Source organism: Cydia pomonella, chromosome 5 (genome assembly GCF_033807575.1).
Source record: "Cydia pomonella isolate Wapato2018A chromosome 5, ilCydPomo1, whole genome shotgun sequence".
NCBI lineage: Eukaryota > Metazoa > Arthropoda > Insecta > Lepidoptera > Tortricidae > Cydia > Cydia pomonella.
Genome location: NC_084707.1, coordinates 4,508,079 through 4,527,904, shown reverse-complemented (window position 1 = coordinate 4,527,904; position 19,826 = coordinate 4,508,079). Strand labels below are relative to the sequence as shown.

General features: G+C 36.7%; 1 protein-coding gene across 2 annotated transcripts in view; it reads left to right on the top strand.

The window, feature by feature from the left end:
* Nucleotides 1-2,272: 2,272 nt before the first annotated feature.
* Nucleotides 2,273-19,826, top strand: part of LOC133518464 (GTPase-activating protein skywalker-like) — a 37,002-nt gene continuing 19,448 nt past the window's right edge. The window contains exons 1-2 of one of the 2 annotated variants that reach the window (XM_061852168.1): nt 2,273-2,764; nt 3,833-4,049. In XM_061852168.1, coding sequence (XP_061708152.1) covers nt 3,941-4,049 — 109 coding nt within the window. In that variant the 5' untranslated portion in view covers nt 2,273-2,764; nt 3,833-3,940. Of the gene's footprint in view, nt 2,765-2,856; nt 3,005-3,832; nt 4,050-19,826 lie in introns of those variants that run through there. The other variant, XM_061852169.1, reaches the window with a different exon arrangement.

Here is a 19,826-nt window from a genome sequence, read left to right as displayed (position 1 = left end):
GGCGGGAATTTTAAAAAATCTTGGCCTGGTCACACTTTGTGTAGTAGGAATTCTAGTTTTGATACTAGAACATATTTTTGATTTTCTGTGCACACGTAAGGTACCTAAGGAAATCAGTTAAATATACGTTGACGTGCACTTAAAGTCAGCTCACATAAATTATACCACTATGTAAAATACAGACATACATAGACACGTTTCGCCAAGATATTTTTACATATTTTATATTGTTAAATCAAATTACTACGGACCAGTAACTTCACTCCACAAATTTCTTCTAAATATTGGTTTTCAGTAACTCGTTATGTTCCAATGTTTGGATTTTATTGATATTTTCCAGAACTTCTAGTTTATCCGTTTCTTCACCCACTTCGTGAGACTCAGGTATTAATAAATTCACGTAATTAATTAAAGTTATAGGCAAATGTTAGAACTAGTACTTAAAGTATTAAAATAGTAATAGAGCACCAACCTACTAAATTGTTTACGACTTGTAAACAAAGCAGTTATTCGTTATACAACGCTTCACATCAACTTCGTACATTGTCGTAATTATTTACGAGCTTAAATAATAGTTTGCGGACTACACTCGGTATATTCATTATTAATATTATTTAAAATAAACCCCTTATAGACCGCGAACAATTTAAATGAATGACATAAATTGACAATAGCCTTTAGGATTTTTTTTAATCATAAACAATTGGTGATACACCAAGGAAAAATATGTCAACAATATTTGGCTAGCCAGACTCTATGTTTCCACAATGTATTATGAGGTTGTGCAATAAAGAGGATCTGTATTGATTTTTTTCGTTTTAGCGTTCTTTTCATTTTCTACAAAATAGTAGGATTTTCATAACTTATTTGTCTATGGTTTAGTAATGTTGCTATGCATACAGTACAACTCCAATACAAACAATCAATACAATGTCAAATAAATAAAGCTTTTGTTAAGTAATCAAACTCAGCTGATAAGTGTCTTTAGTAAATATTTATTTTATAAAATGAACATTATAATTTGAAAGACGATTTTTTTTTGGTATCCTGAATTCTGTGTATCCTTGTCACTCATCCCGTATTCTAATTATACCCATCCCGTTGTCATGAAACTACAGCTGTATGTTGCCAGATTCCAGAAAATTTCATATTGTAAACAATTTTGGCATTAGTTTCGTTGGATATTTAAACTTTAGAGTAAAAAATATGCATATTTTACTAGATTAGGTACTACAGTTGCAAATATGAATTCATAAATTAAAATACATTGTAAGTCACATTCACGAAATAAATTTCTATACGATTTCAACTAAACTTCACTTTTACCTGCTGAAAAAGAGTATACAAACCGAAGATTAAGCGTAGGTATTATACAAACAAAAACAGATAGGCCGAATGTAGTTGCGTTGACGTTGATACTAAAAATATGACCGCGGCCGGCAGCGTCCCACTTGGTTGCTTGCCAACACAAGGACGAGATTTCCTTGTATATTTTATACGAATAACCTCACAAAGCGTCCTCATGGCAAGCGACAAAGTGGGACGTAATGCCGGCCGCGGTCACAAATAGTGATAAGCAGTTTGACCTTAATCTGACGTATTAAAAATAAGGTACTTATTTTAACATTTTTACTGCGGTATTAAGTTTTTGAGAATGTCATTTTCCTAAATCCAATATTTGTGTTCAAAATTAAAACTGGAACCTGAATAAAGTTATAACATGGCAAAATACGAAAACATTATTGTGTCAGTAGGAATCATATTTTCGTATAACAAATAAAAAAATATGTTTTAAAAAAAATGTTGGTAAAAGATGAAAGTAAAGTACCTAACTGACTACTTCCAAATCCAAATACATACAATGACATACCTACATAATTTGCCGACCTCTCAAAAAAGCGCATTTGTAGTCAGAAGTATATTATTTCATTCTTATGAATCTTATGATATCTAAACTCAGTATTGTGTAAAAAAAAGTGCTGGTATTTTATAAGGGACCGCGTGGTAAACAAATACTGCAACACGATTAAGGTTGACTTGGTTCGGCTAAAGATGGCACTCTCGATGTGAAAGAGACGAACTTCTGTGAACTCGGAAGGTTAATTACTTAACTGAATAAAATTACTCTTTATAAAATTTAATTAAAATTACGGACTAGACAAGTCGGAATAATGTAATGTAATTTGGAAAGTAACAAATTTGATGACAAATGACGGCCGCTTTTTTGCAACCCCAATCCCCATAGTTCACACTTCACAGTCTGTAGGCAGAAACAGCTGACACGTCTGAGTCACAAGTCTATGGCATTCCGAGCGACGACCGCGCGAGAGCCACTGCGAGTACTCGCGTTCCCACAAATCGCGGACGTGTTATTTCACATCGTCGACCGGGCTAACCGAAGTTTTTTCGCAAAAATCGAATTCGAACAATCCGCACATATCAATCGCAAGACACATAATCACTAACACAAACGGCATAAAGATAATTTGATTAACAAAGTCAAAGTTAGTTGATATTATCAGTGAAATTGATCTTTTTTATAATGTATGAGTGCGTATGGTCAGTTATTGATGTCGAGTGATGTTCATACTGTTTAGTGTGGTTCGTTTAAGTGACAAAGCGTCGACTGTCGGGGGCTATTATCCTATTCGAGATTGCGTCGGGCCGGGAGCGCTCGGGGTCGGGTCTTAGTCGTTGGGGTACCCTAAAGCAGTAACTACGGAGTCGCCACTTCTCCTCCGTACCATTTACTGCCAGGATTGCGGTGAGTTTTTTTTTTTACTTTAGAAAGGTCTAAAGTAAAAGTCGAGCTGACATTGAAGCTGGGTTCTTAAAATAGCTTTAACATGTCAAGTGCTGGCAGCCGCTGAGATCAGCTGATCCAAACAAGGTTTAATTATAATCAATTAGGTAACTGATTCAGCCAGTCACTTATCTGGTGTAATCATTTGATTAGTGTTGATAACTCAGTCTGTGAGTGCGCCTTGCTGTAGCGGTCTACTGTGTAAGACAATTATTTCATTGGTTGCTTATTTAGAAATTTGCTAATAAGATTACGGAATAAATCTAGTATGGTTTCATCATGCCAAGCTTGCCAATAAACCACTTAGCTCATCAAACATTCATCAGTAATTTCCCCAGTATTTTACTCTAGAACTTGATGAACATAATATTGAAATATTCATAATATTTAAATTATCCTATAGAGAATTATCTTATTACAGTTCTAGAGGAGATTTTTCATACCCTGATGGATTAACATAAATGATTCATTATTGCACATTTTTACAGCATTTTAAAAGTGATTCTCATTCATCTTTGACATCCGTACCCTCTAACATCAGACTTAGATGTTTTTTGCTTTTTTCCTTATAAACTGAGATGTCTTACAAAACAAAAAGTGCATAGGGGTGGGAGAGTTCCAGTGTTTTCTACATTTCAGGCAACAGTATAACCACTAATTCAACCGAATCATAGTGGTACCTGTTGAAATTTCTGTGTGTGCCACTTTTTGAAAGCTGGGTAGCCTTTTGCCTTACAGGCAAATGCTATAACCCCTAGCCCAGCTGGATCACAGTGGTTCCAGTCGAAATATCTGAGTGTATGCCATTTTTGAAAAGCTACTTAATTCTCTCGCCTCTAACCGTACTACTAAGAGTGAGCAGTATGTGCTATCACCTCTTATACAAGTCCCTTTACATTTACCCTGTGGCAAATAGTGTAACTAAATAAACTTACTTAGCATAGGGTCTTTTGACTCCACAGTGAACATGTTAATAACATCATTGTGTAAGATTGGCTTATGATATTGAAAAAAATATTTGTGTTTCAGATTTGAAGATGGTGCAGCAGGATTTGACCTAGGCCTGCTATGGCTCGGGCGGGCTCATGTGCGTGAGCCCCGGGCAGCCAGGACTGTGTAGTGTTGTGTTGTGTAGTGATGCCCGCCATGTTGTCGGCTGTGCTGGAAGAGGAGGCCGACATGTACGAGGCGTTTCCGCCGCATGTTGACCCCACCGGAATTACTATACTCACCGATAGCCCACCAGGTGAGTGTTCTTTTTAATATATTCATTATATTGGTAATGTATCATTGCACCATGATAAAAATAAAAGTTGTTATAAAGTCAGAAACTGCCTCATGGACCCCAGAAGGGTGTGCCAAACAATTCATTTCTAGATAATAGATTGTTTACAGTGACGTGAAAGATACATAGCAACATTTATAAATATGTACAACAGCCAGTACCTCCGTAAACATTACATTATAAATAATCATAAATCTATTTATTAATTAAAAATTATATCACAGCTGTGGTTGATATACATCAAATTGTGAGAAAATATTTTCAATCATGTTAAAAACCAGAGAGGAAAATTAGGACTATGTTTGTATGAAAATGCGATTTAAGAAAATTATCTGTGAGAAAATCTGGTGATAAGATATTATTTACAAACTACTCCTGAGTCTTGTTCTGAGCTGCTGTTTAAGCTGGAGGTACGGCTTCTATAAAGCAGGCTAGTACAGTGTGTTCTCTATCTCTATGTAATTAGAATTATACACAGCCAAATAAAAGACCCTACTCATAGTGTTGTGTTCCTGTTGTGAAGGTTGCCAGGGTGTGTTAGGGTCGGCAACGCGCAAGTAGCACCTCTGGAGTTGCAGGCGTCCATAGGCTATGGTGACCGCTTGCTATGAGGTGGGCCGTATGATTGTTTGCCACCAACGTAGTATAAAAAAATAGATTACACATTAAGGGATTAAAAACTGAAAAGATTGAAATCTTTTTTGAAGTCTTAAGGGATCAAATTTCGAAAATCCTTCCACTAGTACAGTCAGCATCAAAAGTAGCGGATGAAACAATGCGCCAAAAGTATCTGATATTCCAGATAACTTTCCCAAATATAGATAAATTTCTAAAATTCGCGTTCATAAGTATATCTTTTACAGTATTAGTTGTTGTATATTAAAAACATCACTTTTGTTAAGCTTTTACAGAACGGTAGATACTTCTGAAGCATTGTTTGATCCGCTACTTTTGATGCTGACTGTACTTCTAAATCATATGAGGATAATAATATACTTTCAATGATATAGGCTGTGCATTGTTTGGTAACAGTATCGATATAATGGAACTGTTTATATATACATTTATACATAGATTGGCAGGAAATAGCTAGGAACAGGAATAGGGGGAGACTGCTGCCAAGCAGTGGGCACATTAATAGACTAATAAAAAATGTTCTAGACTTCTAGAGAATAAATGTTATTGCTCTGTTCATGTTCTTGAAAAATGCCTTTGAAAATAATGTATAGTTATAGTTCTTATTCTTAGATTTATAATATTAATCTGTTAGTAGACTAGTTGGTAGACCGTCTGAATTTGACACTTAAGGTAGTATCCGATTGGGGCGACGCAAACCTGGTCAAATTCAACGCTACCAAAACACAGGCGTGTCTGTTCTCTGCGAAACGGAGTCCTTTCGACCTGACTCCGACTTTCCGGGATGTATCCGTACCGATATCCAACCATCTCCAGCTACTTGGCACAAGTATCTCATCTAACCTGAGCTTCGGGGCGTATATTGAATCTCTGGCTAAATCTGCAGCTAGACGATTAGGCGTCCTTTCTAAGGTCAAGCAGTACTTCACACCGGAGCAGCTTCTTCAGCTTTACATAGCTCAAGTCCGGTCGTGTATGGAGTATTGCAGTCACCTTTGGGATGGATCCGCCAAGTATCAGCTAGCCACCCTAGATTCCATAGACAAACGCGCTAGGAAGCTTATTGGGGATGCGAGATTGGTAGAGGCTAGACTGCAGAGCCTAGAACACCGTAGAAAGGTAGCCTGTTTATCGGTATTCTACAGGATACATTTCGGGGAGTGTGCGATGGGATTACATAATCTTATCCCCCCATCTCCGTTCTGCCACCGTGGGACTAGACGCGGACTTGCGTTTCACCCTTACGTCGTTACTTTACCACTGATTCGCACTAAACGCTACGCATCCAGCTTTATCATGCGTACGGCTAAGGAGTGGAATTCACTTCCTGCAAATCTATTCCCAGTCCACTATAACTTGGACCTTTTTAAATCGAGAGTGAATAGACATCTTTTAGGTAAGCATGTTCCATCCTAGACTACATCGGCACTTTCCATCAGGTGAGATTGTGGTCAAATGCTTACCTTTTCGGAATAAAAAAAAAAAAAAAAAAGTTTTATGATGATCTTTAGTTTCATTTTGTTAATTGAACAGTTCCTGCAATTTTTTTTCTTAAATAATATAATCTATGTAGAGTTTGTATGATCAAAAAATCTGCTAACATTGGTTAATTTGGAGACTGATTTTAAAAAGTTGTATTAGACCATTTAGCTAAGACCTAAGTGCCAAAGGAATTACAATTAAATCTGAACTTCACTATATAAAAACATTATTTCCATGGTTCATAAAATAATGGTCTGAAGTTCTATTAAACTTAATTATAAAATTATTCCGCATTGGACTAGCGTGGGGACTATAGCCCTCGCCCTCTCGCGCATGAGAGAAGGCCTGTGCCCAGCAGTGGGACGTATATACGCTGAATTATTATTATTGTTATTTATTTATATTATTACTAAAGTTTATAAAATTAAATATGGTCCATGCAAAATTTCAGTTGCCAAAACAAAACTTTAAAAATAATCAAATTTGTAGATAAGATAAATTTAATAAGTATGGTTAGTTTCTTTTGTCTTTTAGAAATTGTAAAATAATACAATACAATACAAATTCTCTTTTGCACAGCCTCAGAATAAATGTATATGGAAACAAATAATACATGAAGATAGAGGTAAACAACAACAATTACATATATACAGCAGAAACTATGATCAAGTTATCTTTTTGAACAAATTAAATTGCTGTTGTAGCTCTGACAGGTATTATTACATAGCTCCCATAAAATATTTATTTTTTACAAGGAGAACCAAAAGCTTAAACTATACTAATAATGACAAATAAATACAGAGACAATTATAGGATCTCACATATAGCAGATAATAAATAGGTTTCCTCGCCTTAGCGCGCCGTCTTGACCGAGCCACGTCTACACTGGCCGGTTTCTGCGCGAGGAAATTGCCCGCCTTGTTTTCTTTAAGTGCATTTTATTGTAAACATATTCTTGATAATATGCAATAATGTTTTAATAAATAGCCCCATTATAAACACAGGCACAAGCTAATGGTATGTTAATAATGATCTTGATCTCTATCTATGTATTGTAATTATTAAATGACATAATAACTAATTCATATGCATAATCTTAAAATTCAGGCCAAGGATGCATAATACTATTTATTGTGCACCAATAAGATTATCTTGGACAAGTAGTAATTTTCTTTGTAAGTATTATCGTTATCTGTGGTGATAACACTGTGATTGATATTTAATCACATTTATCTCTGTCAATGGAAGACGTATTATAGAATTATCTTCATAATGATAAATTATATTTTTTACATAAAAAATATCTTGGCATTTACTAAAATACCTTTTAAAAACTCAAACCCGACGCGACCCGGACTTGGCGTCAATATATTTTTGCGTCCACACCACCTGATTTGATCAGACAATTTAACCAGATTGGCGAAAAATTGTCCCGTCTAAACTGGCTGCGAATAATTTAAGTTATTCGCAGAGGCGTGACGACAATTAATGTCTGTGGTGGTCAAAAATCGGGGGTTTAAACCTCGGCGTGCTGAGTAGAGCAGAAAAAATCGTTCTCAAAAAAAAAGCAAAAAGATGACTAAGGCCCTCAGCACACGGAGCGTAAGCGTAAGCATATCGTAAAAACGTTACGAGTACGAGACGCGTAGAGTTTTGGGCACCAAGCGTCGCGTAAGCGTAATCGTTTTATAAATGAAATCTCATTAGTTGAAATTATGGCGTCAGATCTATCGACGATCTTACTTTCTCGTCAGATGAAGAAGATTTTTTTTGTTTGATTATGTCAGAAGTTTTGATTTTTACGCCAGTACTATGCTACGCCTATCGTAATGACGACAGAAATCTCATACGCTACGCTATGGCGACGCTTCGTGCGCGATTTTGTTTGATGTTCTTCATGCTCGTAGCGCTCTCGTTCTACGCGCGTATTACGATACGCTTACGCGTCTCTTACGCTTACGCTCCGTGTGTTGCGGGCCTAAATATTCAGGATGCTTATCAGACAAGAGGTTAAGTGGGTTAATAAGCTACCTAAAAATTTCCACCCATTTTTCATACACAATTCCTCCATGCATCGCTACCGACGGAACTGGCCCCACAGAATTGGTTCGAGGAAGCCGTCAATAAAGGCACATTAAATATTACCGAAATGAGCCGAATGACCGTGTAGTTTATCTCAGTTATCTGTATTCTATTCTCTAGTAAAGTCTGTAGCGAATCAGTGATATAGTTGTCGCATTAGTCACTTTCGAGTGGTGAGATGTGACAATTTTTTAAATGTCACACGAACGTGGTGACATATATATATATATATGTCTTGTACTAGTTTTTATTGCTATAAATTATAATACAAATAAATTAGAGCGAGTATCTATTTTATTCATAACATACTGTGTTGAAGTTGCATTTGTCTATACTTGAAGTCCCGCTAGCTCGCCGCTCGAATGTAGAGTCAGGTGCGACAACGCAAGTTATGCTAGGGCAGTAATGGGCAAATTTTCTTCATGGGGGCCAAAAAGTTTAAGTTTAAAAGGAGGGCCGGAATTGCAGGAAAAATGTATTTTTTGATTTTCGACTACCGTGGGCCAATGTCATATACTAATTATTTCATAGGACCGGCGGTGGGCCGGATAAAATCTTTTCGTGGGTCGGAGCTGGCCCGCAGGCCGTACTTCCCACCACTGTGCTAGGGGTTCAGAGTTCAGACCAAGAAACGGCGAAACACTTCGTTCATCCTCTATTTATCTCTATAGCTCTTTCAAATTCGTGAAATAGAGAGTCAAATAAACAATCAGTAGTCCCCTAAGAGACAACACACTGGCATGGCTGCTACTCGACGCAACGTTGGCGCAACTGCGCAGCGACGCCATTTTTCATAGCATTGACTAGACGCCGACGCTCTAAAGACGTTAGTGTGGGGTGTCTCTAAATGTCAAAGCAAACCAAATTAGCCAACTTGCTCAACTGGTATGTTTGACGCCCCGCCGCTACCCTCTAGACTAGAACAAGACCTGCATTATTCCCCTTGGCTAAAGGACAGCAAATTGCATACCAAGTGCAAGTTCCTTGTCAGTGAGCCAATATAGAGATTGCTGATGCATATTATTGCATACCAGTGTTAGGGACGGATATTGCTTATGCTGTATCTAATCGAAAATCGTCGATATATATCTGAACCTTTAATAGTAAATTGTAGAATAAGCGGTTTTTTCACACTTTTATTTAGTAGTTTCACTGCGTATATGTCTGTGTTGTTTGATTTAAATCTTGTAACTTAAATTTGAACCAATTCCTGATATCTGATTCAGTGTAAATCTGGAGTACTCGTACTTCCTTAATTCCGATGACAATGCAATGTGCTAACATAGATCTGATGATGCAGATGTAGCCAAAGGAACTTCTCGGTGATATCGAGAAGTACTTGATAGACATGCATATGAGGAGTACAGACAGGAATACAAGTGTATCACCATTTTTTTTACATCGATACCCTAGTTCACAGTCTAATTACGCGAAAAATTTGGTTGTTATATCAACGCTATGTTTGTGCCTATGGTACTAATTACAACAAATTTATCTTAGTAATTAGAACGATTGTGAACTAGGGTAACGACATATTCATTTTTCTACAAGTCGTAAGTTTCTGGTGCTTTAAGGGTCTAGCAAGCTAAGCTAAGAAGATTGGCCCCCGCAAGGGATTTGGTTGTAATTTGAGGTGCAGTAGTGGCAGGTCCTAAGAACACTGTATGCGTAATATCAGCCTTCGATCTTCTTTTGTTTCAGACTTATCCACGAAAATGTCAAAAAATCAAGGTAATTTTTAAACTGTTATTGCAGCTAAACCAAGCAAGCGAGAGCAACCAAATAAATTCAGAATTAAGGAGCATAAAATGGGGTTCATAATGCATATTTTTACAGACATTCATTTCCTTGAACTTGGATGAAAAAAATTAAGTTTTTTTTTTCTGCTCCATTTTTTTGCCACTTCTCGCCGAGACACAACTATCAAAAAAATTACTTGATTAGCCACAATTGTTAACTACGTGTCCATTTAAAAACATTTTGAAAAATCATGGTGCGTCCTGTCAAAAAAAAAAACAATTACGAAGATATGTTTACTATATCATATTATATCAATAGAGTAGTACCTACTATCTAGTGGCAAATGTGTCTGTAGTATAACTTCCTCTTTCGTTCATTATGAAATAATTAATTGACACATTATCTAGCTATTTCTTATGCAATTTTAATAATATGTATCTGAAAGAAGGTGTAAATGTTGTAATATATGTTTATGCAAAACAAATGGAACTAAAAAAGTGATAAAGAACGCTGCAAAAATTGATTGCTTTAGGTATTATTTAATTTTTTTTTAAATATGCAAATAAGAAACGAAGTGGGTACATAAAAGTATTGGATGTAAAGTCATTGACAAAAACATTTTTTATTACCATTCCATATTAACAAATAACTCGGTACAGCAAACAGAACAATACAATTCTTCCATTTTTACAGAGTCATACTCTTCATCGTCCCAAGTATAACTAAATTCGATTCTACAATATTCACATCTTCTCTTACGGGCAATATTTTCGTCCGTAAGAAAAATGTCGTCTGGTAAGGATTTCAGAAAGAGCTCCTTAGACATTTGCACTGGTATGTGGAGCCCAAATATTTACGACTTTATGTTCGTAATTGTTTTTTTTTTTTAATATGACGCACCATGATTTTTCAAAATGTTTTTAAATGGATACGTAGTTAACAAATGTGGCTTATCACGTAATTTTTTTGATAGTTGTGTCTCCGCGAAAAGTGGCAAAAAAATGGAGCAGAAAAAAATTACATTATTTTTTTCATCCAAGTTCAAGGAAATGAATGTCTGTAAAAATATGCATTATGAACCCCATTTTATGCTCCTTAATTCTGAATTTATTTGGTTGCTCTCGCTTGCTTGGTTTAGCTGCAATAACAGTTTAAAAATTACCTTGATTTTTTGACATTTTCGTGGATAAGTCTGAAACAAAAGAAGATCGAAGGCTGATATTACGCATACAGTGTTTTTAGGACCTGCCACTACTGCACCTCAAATTACAACCAAATCCCTTGCGGGGGCCAATCTTCTTAGCTTAGCTTGCTAGACCCTTTGAGCATACTAATTGATAACTGATTTGTCCGTGCCTCAGTCCGAACTCTGTGTGCTAAATTTTTGCAAAATCAATTCAGCTATTTTTGTGTGAAAGAGTAACCCATAAATATTTCTAAAATAATATATAATACGAATCTTATAAGAGTTATAAGTCACAATCTGTGCTGCTAGCTATTTACTAATGAAATAAATAATTAAGATAGTTTTGCAGAGGTTTCTTTGTTTCTTTGGCAGCGTCTTGTATGTTATTACTATACGAGTATAAGGATTTATTAATATAGTTACTTAGAAACAAAACAGTGACCAGGTAAATTGCCAGAACCAATATGTAAACAATGGTCCGTGCATCTCAAGTTAACGCGGCCACGCCAAAAGGACATTTTAGTTAAGAAACAACAAGGATTTTTCTTAATGTGTTAATGAAAAATATAAAAGCTATTACAGTACGTACGTATGTACGATGTCAAAAGTACGTGTCGGCAATTCTAATAGTTTTACAAAAACAGGGGGCCTAGCAATCAGCAATCGTTCGTAAAGAAACTAAACGCTATCTGCCTTGTTAAAATTATTCTTTCCACTTGTCGACTGTAATGGTTGAATTACGATTTCGTATAACAAACTATAATTGCGTACTTTTCATGTGTGGGCTCCCAGCTCAACTTTAAGATTAATTTCAATACGCTGTAGTTAACTATAAAAAAATAATACCAAAGAGATTACAGGGGCGCCGGGCGCGGGGTGCGGGGCGGGAGTCGCGTGTTTATGTCTACATTTTTGTCTTCTGAGATACTTACCTTTTTTCATTAATGATTTACGTTTTATAGTATTTTTTTTTAATTTTAGATAACTCATAGAAAAAGTATTATAATCAAGCTTTTTCATCTCGTTCCTTAGGCAACTCAGTTGAACTGAAAAGTTCTCTTTTATATCACGACTGTATAAATACTATTATATATTGCTATTGATTTTATACTGACTGTACAGTAGAAATTAAACTCCTACCTACATTAAGTATAACTAATGTATTGAGGTATATAGAGCTAGGAAGCTATACCCAAAATCGACGTATTTCAATGTTTTCGTATTTTTTATATGTAGTTAGTTAATTGTGTCCATTACTATCAGAAGTTTGCAACCTATTTCAACTTACCGCGAAATAGTGTAGTCCTTAGAAATTTTGTGCTGTAGTAAAAAATCTTCGGGTTTTAGAATTGTTAAAGTTTTCTACGCCCTTTGGAGGGAGTATCCTCCTATCCTGTACTAGAGAGAATTTAATATTTATTAATTTTAAGCGCTTTCTCTATGCATATTTCAATTTTCACAAAAAATATATATATATATATTTTGACGACCGGTTTGGCCTAGTGGGTAGTGACCCTGCCTACGAAGCTGATGATCCCGGGTTCAAATCCTGGTAAGGGCATTTATTCGTGTGATGAGCATGGATATTTGTTCCTAAGTCATAATGGGTGTTTTCTATGTATTTAAGTATTTATAAATATTTATATATTATATATATCGTTGTCTAAGTACCCTCAACACAAACCTTATTGAGCTTACTGTGGGACTTAGTCAATTTGTGTAATAATGTCCTATAGTTTATTTTTTTTATTTATATAAATAATACCTTCACAGCTTGTTAAAATGAAAAAAGCGGCCAAGTGCGAGTCGGACTCGCGCATGAAGGGTTCCGTACAATTTAAGACGTATTAAAAAAAAATCTTTTTACTAGATCTTGTTCAACATTTTACCACTTTGGACACACATTTTACCACTTTGGAAGTGTCTCTCGCGCAAACTATTCAGTTTAGAAAAAAATGATATTAGGAACCTAAATATCATTTTTGAAGACCTATCCATAGATACCTTACACGTATATGTTTGATGAAAAAAAAAATTAAATTTTTTATGACGTATTAAAAAAAAACTACTCACTAGATCTCGTTCAAACCAATTTTCGGTGGAAGTTTGCATGGTAATGTATATCATATATTTTTTTTAGATTTTTCATTCTGTTATTTTAGAAGTTACAGGGGGGGGGGGACACACTTTTTTTCACTTTGGAAGGTTCTCTCGCGCAAACTATTCAGTTTAGAAAAAAATGACATTAGAAACCTTAATATCATTTTTGAAGACCTATCCATAGATACCCCACACGTATGGGTATGATAAAAAAAAAAAAATTTTTTTAATTTCATGACGTATTAAAAAAAAACTACTTACTAGATCTCGTTCAAACCAATTTTCGGTGGAAGTTTACATGGCAATGTATATCATATATTTTTTTAGATTTTTCATTCTGTTATTTTAGAAGTTACGGGGGGGGGGGGGACACACATTTTACCACTTTGGAAGTGTCTCTCGCGCAAACTATTCATTTTAGAAAAAAATTATATTAGAAACCTCAATATCATTTTTGAAGACCTGTCCATAGATACCCCACACGTATGGGTTTGATGAAAAAAGATTTTTTGAGTTTCAGTTCTAAGTATGGGGAACCCCCAAAATTTATTGTTTTTTTTCTATTTTTGTGTAAACATCCTAATGCGGTTCATAAAATACATCTACTTACCAAGTTTGAACAGTACAGCTCTTATAGTTTCGGAAAAAAGTGGCTGTGACAGAATCGGACCCTACATTTGGCTACGGAACCCTAAAAAAGACATATCTACAGATCGCTAGAATTGCCATCCATATGTAATCAGATGTGACATTATTAGCTCTGTTCAATAATTACATAGGTGTGCCGTGGCAGGTACAGTTAAAGACGATTACCGTAATGACTCCATCGAATTGGCCTTGCAGTTATTGTGGCTGGGTTGAAGGTATTGTCCTCATTTGAATTTGAATAGCTATTAAGAAAATAATTATTTTAGCGGTTTGAAAGAAGTCCCGTGATCACGTGAAGAAAGGCCAGCTGAGCCCTTTTTTATATTACGTCGGTGGTAAACAAGCACACGGCCCGCCTGATGGTAAGCAGTCTCCGTAGCCTATGTACGCCTGCAACTCCAGAGGAGTTACATGCGCGTTGCCGACCCTAACACTTCGCAACCTCGTTGAGCTCTCAGATTAAGAATTTTAGGTTATCTCCGTCGCGCTAACGGGGGCGGCTTCTAATATTAGTGACAACTGCAGCATATGTATTGCGAACCATCCTACGTAAAAATCAAGTTTTCTTTCTCGACTATTTGGAAACTAAACGTTAATGAAATTATCTGTGACTGACTGTTTTACTTTTTGGGCTAATTGGTATCAGTTTTGAATACCATGTTTTTTTTTGCGGCCTAGTCAATAAGGCCGTTTTTGCGATGTTTGAAGTGCTCTAGCGCTTAAAAAAACAAAAATATCTAAAAAGCAAAACAGTCCGACGCAGATACTGATAATATTATTACGAGTATTTTATTAATCTGTGTTGAGAAAATCTTCAAGATTTGCTCTAATGACTACCTACTGGCCTTGCCTCTTTAGTAAAATGTTTTTTTTTACTAAATAGACAAAATCGATGTAAAATTAAGGAAAAATAAAAAAAATCTTCGGAACACTCATCTCATCTTTCTAGCGCTGTCCCGGCATTTTAATGCCACGGCTCAATTAGGGAGCCTGGCGTCGGCTCGGCTACCTAATGCCGTGAATCGGCATATTGCTCTGAATAATTGTTTGAAATGATGCCCATGGCTACTTTCTATCTCCGCACCGCCCGCCGTCGGCAGGGTGTTCATCCTCACACCCTACCTAGAACCTAATGAAATTTCCTCCTACGGACGCTCCGGCTGTGGAATGAGCTCCCTGCCGTGGTTTTCCCGAGGGTCGACACTACAGTATGAGGTTATTCAAAAAAGGAGTGTACAGATTTTTAAAGGGTCGGCAACGCATATGTAACAGCTCTGGAGTTACAGGCGTCCATTGGCTACGGCCACTGCTTACCATCAGGCGGGCCGTATGCTTGTTTGCCACCGGCGTGGTATAAAAAATGTAGGCACTAGTTTTATCGAAATCTACAGAACTACAACGGAAAAATCTAGATATGTAATTCCAAAGAGCTGAGCTACGCAGATGTTTCCCAGTAAGCGTTGTTTGTGAAACATGCCCGTGTTGTGCATCGCTTGTCCAAACATCGGCCACAATAGCGTAACAGTGAGAACGCATTCTAACCCGGTTTTAGAGTTACAAAAGGGAATAAGTTTTTTGTCAAAAAAATAGTTTTTTATACAAGCTTTTATCGCTGACTGTACTTTTATTTCAACAGGCAAGTTACCCTTAAGAGCCCCTTACTTATTAGAGTACCTAGACAATTCTAACAAATCCAAACGAAATTAGTTTGCGATATCACAGAATTCCTATGCCCACCTCCTCTGTCCATTATCAGATCTGCTCGATGGTAACAGAATATATTATTTTTACTCCGAATACGCCTTTATTTCGTGAAAAGTGAGAATATTTGTCTCAAAGAAAGTTTAAATAATCCTTTTGAAACTTAATTAACTTATCGGCTGAAATCACAGAAAAAACTTTGTATACAATGAAATTTGTTACACAAACTTTTTGCTTGATAGAAACTTGTGAAAGGGAAACAGGCGGTTTTCCAAAGTTTACACTTTGACCAAACTTAGTTCCCTTAGTAATAGCACTTGTTAGTAAGTCGAACATTGATGAACTGTGATAAATATATAATAAACTATCTTAAAACTAGGGTTACATTTTACTTCTTTTTGGTGCGGAACCCTAAAAAATTGGTGTGCATAATCAACTATACATATCGTTAATGGGAGAGGCAACATTTAGCGTCCATATAAACTTTCTGGCTTATAAATTGGCTCAAACCGAGCCAATTTATAAGCGAGTATGAAAGGGCTATTATGAATGTCAAATCAAACCCATAGAAATGAGATAATAACGTATTCTGCGCCAGTGAATCGTCTTATTCTCAACATATTATCTCAGATGGTTTGGACACGTGGAAAGAATGAGTGAAAGAAGGTTAACAAAGAGAGTGTATAAGGGAGAAGTAGAAGAGGGAGCTGGAAGGGGTAGACCTCGGCGGACTTTCTCTGTTCAAATTGGGGAAATCCTGAAGAAAGGTTAGGTTAACAGCACCCTAAACCGACGAGCGTGTATGAGGAATGTCATGAAAGTGAAGGAAGCGAAAGAGGTATGTCAGGATCGTAGCAAGTGGAAATCCGTGGTCTCTGCCTACCCCTCCGGGAAATAGGCGTGATTATATGTATGTATGTATATTCTCTCAACCTGTCCCATTTCACAAGTTCCGTCAAACAAAGGTTTATCCTCTAGTTAGAAACAGAACTCGCGTATCGTATCAGATACACGCGTTCAAAGGTTCAAAAGCCTTTATCATATTATGGTAAACCGGAGAGATAACGATTTCGTATGTCGGCTTTATCTGGAGATCGGCTCGAGTTGCAAATAAAGGTATCTAAAAATAAATCGCATTAGCCTTTGAAAATGTAGTATTCTTGTGTTAGTGCGCCAGTTTTACCTTACATTTACAAATACCTATCGCAATGAAATCGAAGGCATTATTAAGATCCTCTCCCAAAATTGGAACAGTACCCCTAGTGTAAATTTATTCGATATCGTAACGTGAAGTACGCGTCTGCGTTAAGTTTCATTTTGTATGGGATTTTGAGTTTCCAAAACGTCCTGCTTCTCTCTCCCTGTTTATAAATCCCATACAAAAAAAGTCTTAACGCAAACGCGTACGTCACGTTTCGCCGTCCAATAAATTTACACTAGGGGTTCAGAACTATTCATAACCTTTATTAAAATTAAAAAAAAAAAAACTTTATTTCAGATCACAAAGCGATCCATATTTTGTTAGTACCATTTTAGCCTTAACACTATGTTAGTAACGGGCAGTCGAGGCGCTCGTCTAACGCCATCAGCATGCTGTTAGTGCTGCCGCGCACGCGTCGCAGCAACACGTCGTAGCACGCGTCGCGCACGCGTCGTTATATGTATTAATAAATTTAAGTTTACTGTTCTTCGACGACAGCAATTTTCTTCCCTATTTTCCCGATTTTCCAAATCGGCAAGGACATAATATTCTTGTTAGAGCCAGACCAAGATAAGTTGGCAGCGGTTTTGACAGCTCAGACAGTGCAAGTGTTATTTTAATCTATGAAATTATGACGTTTTCTTAACACTTGCACAGGCTGGGCTATCAAAATCGTTCCGACTTAGCTTGGTCTGACTCTATTATAGTCGTTCGATTTGTAGATGGCCCCGGGCGGCTAATCCTTTGTCTAATTGTTATGTAAAACTGCACGTGCCACTACCTGTAAAAAAAGGGTCGTATAATTCTAATTGGCACCTGAGCGCGGGCTAGTCCAACGCTCAAAAAAACAGTGTAGGTGCGCTCTCCGATAACGTGCCTTTGTTACGCATCTCGAGGACACATTTTAGACTGGTTCTGTAGCATTCGACTCGCCGGCACTCAGTAACCGTAGAGGGACCACACAAGAAATAGCAAATTATTTTTCCATTTGTTCATTTTGAATCTTATTGCAATTTCTATAGGAGTTGTAATTCAGTAACCGGTTAAAGTGACCGGACCATTTTTTATGCAGGTAGCACGTGCGGTTTTACTTAAGAATAGACAAAGGATAAGCCTTTCGGGACCAGCTACAAATCGAACGACTATACTATATATGTTCATCATCCACATTCTCCTGGCGCATTCCCTATTTGGGGTCGGCCTTCCGGATACCCGATCGCCACTTGTTGCAATCTTTAGTCATTGCTGGTGTTAGGCCTAGCTCCGTCATGTCTTGAATGGTTCTAGTCCAGTTAGTTGGCAAATGACCTCTGCCGCTCTTGCCCTCGTCTATATATCCATCACTCGTCTCGTCATGTGGCGTTCGTCTCTGCGCATTACATGACCATACCAGCGTAATCGGCCTCCCTGCATCTTATGCTGTATATCTGCAATAAAAAATATCTATATAAGTTCATAAAAAGTTAAACTCACAATGAGGTGCTTTAGCTTACATCTAGCTGTAATAATAAAGTCAATTTTAGACCCAAAACAAATGACTACGTCTAGCTGGGTTGTGTTGTGGATTATCCCGTAATCTAACTTTAACAAAGTCTTATTCATACGAGTACCTACTGCTCTCCGAGACAGAAGCGTCACATAATGTTAAGCCTTGTGATAAGTTATCTCCCGAGATTCGCCTGATAACGCTTATTAACTGGGATTGTTTGTTCTGATAACGCTGACCTACGTGGCGCACAACTGGTTGGATTCGAAATATTGGAAGATTAGAGGCCGATACACACAGTAGGGCGATGCCAACTTTATTACCTGAAATAGATATCAAAATTATTAACTAGAAAAAAAAGGCCTTCAGCTTACTAGACTACCCGGCCACTGAGTTTTGGTACGAGATATCTGTGACAGTTATTATAGATTCCTAGTAAACAAACGGTAAACAACCTGTTGTTAAACAAGGTGTTACAGGGAAAACCAGCTAAACATAAGGAAACATTGTCTATCTATGTTATGGCAAAATTGGTAAAACCCCATATGAAGGTTAAATGAAGTTGCTTCCTACAATAAAAAAAATATGGTTCTGATAGCCATAGGTATTTGTGATTATTAAAGAAGAAGAAAACTGGATAATGGGTCAAATTAATTTAACATCAGATATCTGAAAAAATTAAATCCATAGGTAAAATGGTTTTTAAACACTCCGCATTTTTGAAATAGCTAGAAATGTTTAAGATGTTCACAAATTTTATTTATAATACATATCTAATAGTCCTAATACGTATGTATAATTAGATATTCAAGATGTTTCAAACCTAATGTTCCCATTTCATTTGCCCAGGTGCCGGGATACAGATACAATAATATGTACTGTACGAATGTGGCAAAAAACAAGCGCAAACTACCATAGTCCACACTTACGAGAGTCACTGAAAATTCAACCTTTTTGCATATACATAAGGTCCACCATTCACTTGCGTTGCCGTTACACTATCTATGCGTAATCAATGCGAATTAGAAAGAACTCTTACACAAGCTCTTTCAACAAACATGCTTATAGCCCTAGACGCGAACACCATATCTTCCGTCCCATTCTACCACGTGACGAGGAAACAGGATAGGTGCAAGTGTGAGATTTGTGAAATTTACTAATCATCGCTTGTATCAAACCAGCCGAAACTTGACCTACAGTTCTGTGATACCGTATGTAATAAAAGATTATATTTATTTTGGTTGATACGCTTGGGTAGCGATGTTTTTCACAACCGCTATTAACACACCATTATAAATCAATCTCCTATTACGTATAGTTATTACTAAATCTAGGTTCATGTTATATTAGTTTCAAAGATTTGTGAATTGACAGATTGAATGAAAAGTGGTAGCATGTGTTTACGCACGTGGTGGGGAGGTCACGCCACATGAGACGTTATTCCGAACGCAAACCGAGCAGCAGTAGAGCCATACA